This window comes from Camelus ferus, unplaced genomic scaffold (assembly GCF_009834535.1).
Source record: "Camelus ferus isolate YT-003-E unplaced genomic scaffold, BCGSAC_Cfer_1.0 contig3454, whole genome shotgun sequence".
Classification (NCBI taxonomy): domain Eukaryota; kingdom Metazoa; phylum Chordata; class Mammalia; order Artiodactyla; family Camelidae; genus Camelus; species Camelus ferus.
In genome coordinates, this window is record NW_022588779.1 from 1 (window position 1) to 10,190 (window position 10,190).

At 39.5% G+C, this 10,190-nt stretch overlaps 1 protein-coding gene across 1 annotated transcript; it reads left to right on the forward strand.

Moving 5' to 3' along the window:
• The first annotated feature begins 19 nt into the window (after nt 1-19).
• On the forward strand, nt 20-9,377 carry LOC116662560 (ankyrin repeat domain-containing protein 26-like). The gene is made up of 4 exons (XM_032476301.1): nt 20-153; nt 6,421-6,708; nt 7,285-7,490; nt 9,072-9,377. Exons 2-4 carry the CDS (start codon nt 6,514-6,516, stop codon nt 9,256-9,258), a joined length of 588 nt encoding a protein of 195 aa, XP_032332192.1. The 5' UTR covers nt 20-153; nt 6,421-6,513; the 3' UTR covers nt 9,259-9,377.
• Nucleotides 9,378-10,190: the final 813 nt, after the last annotated feature.

Here is a 10,190-nt window from a genome sequence, read left to right on the forward strand (position 1 = left end):
GGCCTGTATGAGACAGCTTCAGCAAGAGCTGACTGACACCCGAAAGAAAGTGTCCATGTTGGAAGCTTCCCTGGGGTGACAGCACATCATCACACTAACTCAGAAAATGAGACACAGGAGTCAGAGAGGAGGTCACATCAAGCTGCGAACCCAGTACATGTGAAATCTAGCAGCGCAGAGTGTTGCAGGACACTAGCTTTTCAGGGACAGCTTTCTTTTGTATCTTCATTATAATTACACTTTTATTATCTTTATAATGCACTTGTTTCTTAAACTTTGACTTTCAGCCTACCATTTCTTTATATATTTTTTCTTATAACATTTACCCTTAGAGAAGTTGAAAATTATACATCTTTCCTCACAGAAATTACTTTTTTTCCTATTAAACAGTATTTTGTAGTGATCTCTCACCACAATGAGGCAAGCTAGATAAAATCAGACGATAATGTTTCATGCCATGTTCCAGAAAATTGTCATGTCGCATCTTCACTTTTGTGAATGGATATAGAATCTGTGTGTATTTATTTCACGGATTTCAGAATACCTTCTGCAGAAAGGTCATACAAACCAGTTGAAGTTAGACATTGCCTTCATTTTCTCTTCATTTTAGACATGTTGTCAAAGCATGGAGAAGTTCAGATCATGAATGTACACCCAAAATAGACAATTAAGAAAATTGTCTAGATCCTGCCTTTGGATTTTTTTTAACTTTATTGAGATATAATTCACATATTATAGGGGGGATTGCATAACTCAAGTGGTTGAGTGCATGCTTAGCATACACAAGGTCCTGGGTTCAATCCCCTGTACCTCCTCTAAAAATAAAGAAGTAAAACCTAATTACTTCCCTCCACCAAAAAAAAAAAAAAAATCACGTATTATATAATTCACCCATTTAGGATGCATAGTTAGTATCTCCTAGTATATTCAGAGATGTGCAGCTGTCACCACAATCAATTTTAGAACATTCCCATCACCTTAAAAAGAAAGCCTGCATCCCTTGGCCATCACCCCCAGCCCCCCGTCCCCCTCAGCCCCCGGCAGCCACCAGGCTGACTTCTATCTCTATAGATGTGCCTGTTCTGGTGTGTTTCACATGAATGGAATCACATGCTGTGTGGTCCTTCATGGTTAGTTTTTTCATTTGACAAAACGTCTTCAAGGTTCATCCATGTTACAGCGCTTGTCAGTATTTCCATTTCTGTTTATTGTCAAACATTACTCGGTTGTGGGGCTAAACCATTTATCCATCAGCTGATGGGCCTTTGGGTTGCCTCTGCTTTTTGCCTGTTGTTAATAATGCTGCTGCGAACATTTCTGTCCAAGTTTTGGTGTAAACATGTTTTCATTTCTTTGGGGAATAGACTTAAGAATGGAAATGCTGTCGTATGGGTCATACGTAACTCTGTTTAACGTTTTAAGGAACTGCCATACTGTTTTCCAGAGTGGCTGCACCATTTAACATTTTTATCCAAAGTGTATAATTCTCCCAATTTCTATGCATTCCTGTCAACACTGGTGATTAGCTCTCCTGGTAGGTGTGAATTGGCATCTCATTATGGTTTTGATTTGCATTTTTCTGATGACTGAGAATGTTGGGAATCTTTTCATGTGCTTATCCATTTGTGTATCTTCTTGAAGGCCTGTCCAGGTTTTTGCCCATTTTAAAATTGGATTGTCTTTTATGATTGAATTGTAAGAGTTCTTTTTGTATCCTGGGTGCAAGTCTTTGATCAGTTGTAGGATTTTCAAGTATTTTCTATTCAGGAGCTTGCCTTCTTACCTTCTTGACGGTGTCTTTTGAAGAGTAGAAGTTTTTAATATTGATGAAGTTCAGTTAATCTATTTCTGTCTTTTACTGTCCTATCTAAGAAACAAGTGCCAGATCCAGTCATGAAGACACATCTGTGTTTTCTTCTAAGAATTTTGTAGTTTTAGCTCTTTCATTTTTAGTTAATTTTATATGTATTGTATGAGGTAGAGGTCGAATTTTGTTCTTTTGCATGTAGATATCCAATTGTCCCAGTACCATTTGTTAAAAAGACTATTATTGTCTCATTCAGTTATTTGACACTCGTATTGAAAATCAAATGACCATAAATGAGGGTTTCTTTTAGATTCTCAGTGGTGATGCATTGATCTATATATCCTATGCCAGTTCCAAGTCAGATGTTATGAGAACTCTTTCCGAGTCATCTTGCATAGTATCAGTTTTTTTTACATGGTAATAAAAAGTCAGTGTCGTGGAATGTCTGTAACTCTACTTCTGTGGAGATCTGCTGCTTCCTGAAGGGGTCTGTGGCCAGCTTATGCCTTGCTGACTCTGTGACAGAAAGTAGGCTTGCAAAGATAAAGTCCATTCCTCCCCCCCATTCAAACCTTTAGTTTCTCACCCAGTGCCTCCCACTTCACTCCAGTTTCCATCAAATCATGGTCATGGGATCTGCTGACTCAGTCTGCAATATACTTCATTATGTTGCACTCATTATAATTCATAGACTCATCCATAGATTTCACTATCTAGAGGCAAAAGATTAAGCCTGGAAAAGATTAATTCAACCTTCCTCTTTGGAAATCTCTCTAATCCATCATCTTGCAGTTCACGACGAGGTCCTCTTTTGGCTTGGTTCTTGTGTGTAACACTGGTGCCAATCTTGTTCTTGGTGTAGATCCTGTATTCTCAGCTCCCTGTGTCTACCTCCTTTTACTTAAAAAGAGAGATGCCTAGCTGTATTTTATAGCTTAATGCATAATTAATGAAATAAATATTTCATCCCATCCAAGGAAAATTTTTCAAGAGTACAGCTGTTAAAAATTAGATAATAATCAGTTTATCAGAAACAGATAACAGATTAGTAACTTGAATTTCAAAAGTTCAAAGCCAATTTGTGTGATATGGAGAAGCATTGTGCTACAACATAAAGCTGAGACAGTCTTACCTTCCCTTACCAACCAGCTTTGAAGTCAGGTAAAGGAAAAGTTGTATTTAATTTAAATACTGCCAAAGGACACTACATTTATGGTTCCATAATATTTATTTTCTCTCTGAGGAAAGGAAAATGAAGAGTGAGTGCTAGATTAATAAATTCTCAAAGCTGCCTGTCTCTTAGAAGTTCAGTTAATTGAAATGAGGTAAAAAGGCTGATTTTGGTAAACTATTTCTAGTTGTTTTTCAGTTATTAGACTTCAAATCCTGTGTCCCCTTGCTTACCAGTCTTCCTTATCCTCAAAGCTGAGGGGAAATTGTGAAATACATGCCTATGTGTAAGAAACTGTAATTGGTGGGAACTCTGAAGTACCTTCCTTCTCACTAGTTCTTAGGTCTTTCTTTCAGTTATCTGCTGCTTCTCATCAGCATTTTGTCATTAATAAGTTAATCTCAACATTTGTTATATTCCAGTTTATAGGAGACCAATTTCTATATTCAAGTTACATTTCTTACTATCGTTTTTCATCCACTTTTCTGTTCATCTGTTTTTGCCTAACAAACTCCCCAAAGTTCAGTGGCTTAAATAAGCATTTATTTTGTTCACAACCTACACTTAGGAAAAGTGTGGCCAAGACAGCTGGCCTCTATTCCTCTCAGCTTCAGGTGGGGCAGCTCGAAGGCGGGGGGCTGAAATCACTTGAAGTTTCATCCATTGATGTCTGATGGTTGATGTTGGCAGTGGGCTGTGGCTTTGGTGGGGCGGGCAGGTGGACCACCTCCCCTGGAACACTAAGCTGTCTTTGTGGCCTGAGCGTGCCCACCTGAGACTGGGTTCCAGGTTAAGAGCGAGGCAGAAGCTGAACTGCCTTTTCAAACCTGCCCTGCAGTTCACTCGGTGCCCCTTTCACTGTTTTCTGTTCTTTACGAGAGGGCACTTAAGGTTGGCCCATATTCTACCTTTTTTATGGAATTAATTTTGAAAATTTATGGAGACATTCAAAAACCAGCATAATCTACTCAGTAGCCGCAATGTTTTCTTACTGCTTCCATACAAGAAATCCACTTACCCGACTCGTCCCCAAGCAGGTCTCGGTCGCTGTGGTGTTAGGCTCAGGCTCCAGTCCAGGGTCTTACTTTCCCATCTTCATCAGGGCCAGATGGGGCTGAGGTTCCTGGGCACGGTTTCTGGAGTACAGCCCCTTGGGTACACTCCTCTCAGTGCTGGGGCTTGAGGATAAGGAGACATGGGTTATTTACCGCCACACACCCGACATTCTGCTGAACTGCTAAGGACTCACTCACAGATGGAAGATGGGAGGCACACTGGTCCATAGCAGTTCTGAAATGCAGCCTGATGCTGCTAGCTCTTTGATAAGGACTTAGTCCTAACCCTGGGAGGGGTTCTCCTTCGCTGCCCTCTCTGAGCTCTTTGTTCTGTCCCTTTCACGAACAGTGACCTGTGTTTGCAGCTGAGTAGTTCTCTCAAGCCAGCTTCCTCCTCGTAGACCTTCTAAGAAAAACCCAAAGGCCTCTTCCTATTTTGCACTGTCTTTGTCTTTTTCAGTCCAACCTAGCAAGCAGTGTTTTTGCTACCACAGTTCTCTTTAAAACCTTGAGTTTCCTGTGAATTTTATTGGGGTTCATGCCATTGGAAAAGCTGCTCTCATGTCTTTTTGAGATAAACTCTTCCTTGGGCTTCCTGTGAAGCTGTTGTGGGACCATGCCTTTAAAATTCTTATGCTTTTAAGGTCTTTAAAGGAATTTGAGGCAGCACCTTAAATCTTTCCAAGGTCTTAACAAAGTTTTGGCTTCATCTTTAGATTGTTTCCTGGCAGCAGCCTAGATTTGATCTTAGCCCGGAAGCCATTTATCTGCTTACCCATTATGTGACAGTTGGGCATGTGGAGATGCTTTAAATGGGATACAGATATTTGAACCCAGTGAATCCTGGTTCCTTTATATTTAATAACTTTTTGTTTGTTTTAGCTTATCTCTCTCATCAGTTTTACTTTCAGCTGTTTGGTAGCAAGAGTCCCATTGCCTCCGGTTTCAGTGTCATTTCTTCCCTGGCCTAGAAGCCGTCACCCTCAGCCCTTCAAGGGCCCTCAGGCTTCCACTAATATCTTGGACACTTTGGATTTCACTCTTACTCTTCTCTACATGTTCAGGTTTCACCTACCTCCAGGTTCAAAGGCATCCCCACATTTTGGGTTCTTTTTTAATGGCTGTGCCCCATTTTTAATATCAGTATCTGTGCTAGTTATTTATTGCTAACAATTTATATAACAAACTGCCTGAAAACCTAGTGACTCAAAACAGCATTTGCTTGGTTCACAAATCTGTGTTTAGACAAGGCTCAGTGGAGCCAGCTCATTTCTTCTCCACTTGGAATCAAGTGGGCACTAGAATAATCTAAAAGCTTGTTCATGCACATATCTGGAAGTTGGAGCTGGCTTGGTTAAGGACATTCCCTGGGGTCATCAGCTGGGACAGCTGCGTGTACAAGGACTCAGTAGGTGGCCTGGGCTTCACAACGTGGTGGCTGGGTTCTAAGGGTGAGCATCCCTACAGAGTGAAAGTCAGAAGCTATTTAGCCTTAGAAATCACACAGCAGGGTCCCCACACTCTGTCCCCTAGAAACCAGTTGACTGAGGCCAGTACATAATTCATGGGAGGGAATTTCATAGGTGAAGAGTCAGAGAACTTGTAGAGATGTTTTACGACCACCACATCTGCCTGCCTTGCCTTACCAAATAATCCTTCTATCTAGGAAAGTAGTTCTTCCCAAGTCAGTGTCACTGAAATTCCAGCAAATTTTTTTTTTATTTTTGTTGATGATGTTCTTGTTTTGTGGAGAGCCACAAAGGATTACAAGAATTAAGGCTGTTTGTTTAGAAAAATGTATGGATCACCTTACTAAACCACTACACTAGGAGTGGAATTCTCCTTAACTCTGCGAATCATTCATTGCTCCTTGGAATGCAATTCAAACTAGCATAAAATATTTGTAGTTCAGAGAAAGGCTTATGGCATAAGAATCAATATTTGTAAGATGTATTAATTGCAGTCGTTTTTTCAAAGTCTTGTTTTGGGAGGCATTTATTAATTCAGCCCTAAGTAACTCAATATGATCTTCCTAAAACTTCAAATATCATGGAGAGTTAAGACTTGGGGGAGGAAGGGGTAAGAGACTTTCTACTCAGAGGTGCCTTATAGTCATTTTATGTAGGAAAGACATGAATCAATTACAGAAAAATGAGTGTAAAATCAAGTACAAATGTATAACAAAGGTGATGACAATGAACAGTATATTTTGTGACTCTTGGTGGTTTGAACTTTTTCTTGATTTTCTGAGTAATTTGAGTTTCTCCATTCCACAAGGCAGATACCATTTTATTGTAACTGAATTTATTTCAACCTTTGATGCTGGGTTAGTGTTAGGCTGTTCTCAGTCTCTAACCTCATTACCAAACAATTTTATCTTCATGCAGAATGCTGATCTTCCAGCAAAAGTGAAATCTACATCTTCAGTACTTCTCCATCTGAGTGCAGAAACTCAACTTTTTCTAAAGGAGTTATTACCTATGAAAGAATTGCAAAAGAAATCGGAAACACTAGAGGAGGAGAAAAAGAAGTTGGAAGAAGAAGTAAAACTCAGACGTCACCTAAAAATGAACGCAGTGGAACGCAGTCCAGTAGAGCAGTACAAACGGGAGACTGAAGAGCGAGCAAGATGGGATGTAGTAGAAAAACTGAAAGAACTCAGCCAGTTTTTACAGGTGAAGCATTGATCTGTAACGTGCTCTAAGTCACTTCGCTGAGAATTACAGTTCGGATGTGTACATTTTTGTGTTTCCTCTACTTCCCATATAGCAGTTTGTTTTGTAGATTTCTGGAAGGAAGGCCGCATTTGTTACTCCCTTTAAATAATTCAGTTTCCGTCATTACTATCACTAAATTGATCTTTCAGAACAACTCTCACTAGAGAATCATTTTTAAGACCAATTGGTGTAAATAAAGACCACTAGGAGGAAAAGAATATATTGTGATTTAAATACTGTACCACACTCTTGGATTACTCCTACGTTGTATTGTTCAATTTTTAAAAGTTCAGATTGATCCTATTATTCTTTGAACTATCACATTACATGAGTACTATATAAGAGTGATTCAACTTTAATTTCATAATTCAGATTTAATTCGCTTGATAGTTGATAAGTATTTTAACACTCAGCTTTTTTTTCACACTTAAAATTGCTTTCTGAATCATTGACTCAAAGCCAAAGGGAACAAATATACTGTAATTACTCAGGTTATAATTATTTTTAAAATTGTGTCCTTTTAATTCGCTGTAGGCACAAGCAGTTTCTCAAGAAAACTTGTTAAGAGAGTATAAACATGCTTCAGTAAGTCAAATGGAACACAGAGTTAAAGATCCAGAAACTGAACTGAAAAGTAAAACTTTTCAGTTTGATTCTAATGAAAGAGAATTGGAAAAATATAGACAACTGTACCTGGAAGAGCTAGAAAATAGAATGTCATTGGAAAGTCAACTAAACTCGTAAGTCAAAACATAGAATTATAGAAAATAATTTAGGTCGTTAATTTGCCTCTAAGGCACCATTCTTATTGAGCCAGGTTCATGAGGTGAGTAGCAAGTGAAAGCTGACTAGATAGTGCAATTTTGGGACATGGTGTTAGTAAATGAACTCTCCTTTAAATGTCAGTCCAGGGCAGTTTGCATCTCGCTGCCTTTTGTTGCTTTTACATGACTTTATTTTATATTTGCATATATTTAACCTGATCTAGTCTTTAAGCTAGGGGCTTTGCAAACTTTGTAGTTTAGACAGCCATATATCACAAAATTTCTAGCTGGAATTCCCATAAATAGAAATGTTAATGAGTTTAGAATTAACTGTGTTTTGGAAGAGTACAACTTAAACCCAAGGGGCCCCATGCTGGTGTTTGGTGAATTTACTTTCTTGATTGTAGTATTTGGTGTCACCGCTCATGGGCACCCTGAGGTGAAGTACTGTGTCCTTCTGAGTTTGTCTCCACTACATAAAGGCATGCTTGGGGAATAGGGAGAAATTCACATAGGGGTGAAGGGCAGAATAGTGGTTCACAAAGTGGCTAAAAAGCATATGGTGGCCTGCCCGTGGGGGTGTGTGGAAGACAGAAAGGGCAGGTCCCACCTTTGGTGCCTGAGTAACAGTGTTACAAGCAACAGGTCTCCCTGCTATCCGAAAGGAGAGCGTTCCTATGAAAGTTGTCAGTGTAAAGCAAAGGGGCAGTTACCTTAGGACACGTCTTGCTGGTGGGTGCACAAAATAAATATGCATAAAGCACAGGCGCTCACAGACACAGTCCAAAGCCGTGGCGGCGTGACGCCGGGACACTGAGTGTGGTTCTGGGGAAGGAGCTCGGTGGGGCCCCTCTCGCTGCTCGGGGTGCTCACTGCCCCTCTGATGGCTCGGGCTAAAACAAGCACCCAGTGCTATTCTGGCTTTTTGCTTTTTTTTTTTTATAAAAGTGAAAATCCGCTTGAGTTTGTTTTGGTTATGGAAAACAGGTGCTGATGTAGGCCTCTGGTAAAAGCGAAGTAACAAAGTGAGCTTTGTGACATTGGGGGACACTTGAAATTGCCCCTGATGCTGTCAGAGTTCTTTCCCACCATCGACTCTGCCACCTGGTGCCCCCCAGAGGTGGTGGCTCTAAACTGTTCCTCAGTGCCACGTGCTTAATGTCTCCCAGGTAGTGAGTGGAATGTGTATACAAGGGGGGTGAAAGCAAATGCTTGAAAATGGCTTGAGGGATGGTTTTTTTTTTTCTAAACTGGTTTACTAAGGGTGAGTATGTCTAGATGCAGCCAGTGCAGAAGGCAGCGGGGATCCTCTGTGGGGGCGTCTCCATCTCTGACTACCCCCACTCTGAAGTACTTGTTAGTTAAGGGCCCCCCCAGGCACATACATCCTTCTTAGGACAGTTTTAGACTGTAATTGTTTACAGTAGGTCTGCGCTGATGTATTTTGGTGTCAAAACAGTTTAATGGGAGAATCTGTTTACTATTATAGCAACTTTAGAAATACACACTTAGGAAGAAAATGAAATGAATGGAATGTGTGCTTTGCGACCCTCGCAGGGCTAATGAGAGGCTGGCAGCGGTAAGCACTGAGCTTCAGCAGCACCAGAGCTCCCTCCACGGCTCTGTTCCTGAAAGGCCTGTTGACGGACCGCCTTCTGCTGAAAGTTCTAGTACTAGCGTGGAGCCCGAAAGGAGTCTTAACTCAAAGAAGGAACTTCAGGAACTTTTCAGACCCTTCAACTAGCATAAGTGGTCACTTGTTCAGGGTTAGTTATGTTATCTTTTTTCCCTTGGGTTTCAGATTTCTGATATAATTCTTGTTTTTAATTTGATGAAATTCTGAGTTGTTTATTTGACTTACGCATACTAAGTAAAAGCCATAATTAATTGTGCTAATAAAGGAGGCAGAAATTTTTTTTTTAAAGTCCCTGGACTTGTAATTTCAAGAGATACCTGTCATTAACTTTATTCAATAAATGCAACTAAACTGACAAATTTTAAATTTCTTAAAAAGCTCCATTTTAAATTCTATTTTAGAAATTAAGTATTATTGCCTAATAACTAGAGATACATTTCCAACGTTTGGCTTAGTTTCTGATTGATTTCGGTTTGGCATTGGTTCATAGTCATTTTCAAGTTTTGCTGCACCCCAGTTTTTCTACCCCTAAGCATAACTAAATGATTAACATCGAGATACTTAACTACATATGGATGTTTTTTATTTAAAGGAATCCAAGATATATTCTTTTTATGAATTCAGTAAACTTGTAACACTAAAAACATTTAAGTTCTGTTTATAAGTTTTAAATTTTTATCATTTTCTTCTGTAAGAGCTCACTTAATTGCTATTTACTTATAGCAGTTATTTTAATTGTTATAAAATTTTACTGAGCAATTGTAGAACATTTCTAAATATGTAGTCAAGTATAGCAAATACTTAAATTTTTAAAATGAAGTTCACTTATGTCTCTGTCTTGCCCTCACCTGTAGGAATACCGAGGTGGCAACGATAGGGAGTCTTTAAATTACAACCAGTTTTCATTGTGTATCATTGTTAAAATAGCCATTGAAATTGGTGCGCGTTGGTTTATGGTTTGATGGTGTTTTTCATGATCTTCTTGATGCAGAGAAGGGTAGCACGGACCCTTGTTAGTGAGGTCTCAACCTGTTTTTTCT

Bases quoted from the DNA above. Each gene is read 5' to 3' on its own strand.
- LOC116662560 (XM_032476301.1), top strand. From the start codon at position 6,514: ATGAAAGAATTGCAAAAGAAATCGGAAACACTAGAGGAGGAGAAAAAG. The intron at 6,709-7,284 runs GTGAAGCATTGA...AATTCGCTGTAG, and splicing joins AACTCAGCCAGTTTTTACAG to GCACAAGCAGTTTCTCAAGA. The intron at 7,491-9,071 runs GTAAGTCAAAAC...CGACCCTCGCAG, and splicing joins TTGGAAAGTCAACTAAACTC to GGCTAATGAGAGGCTGGCAG.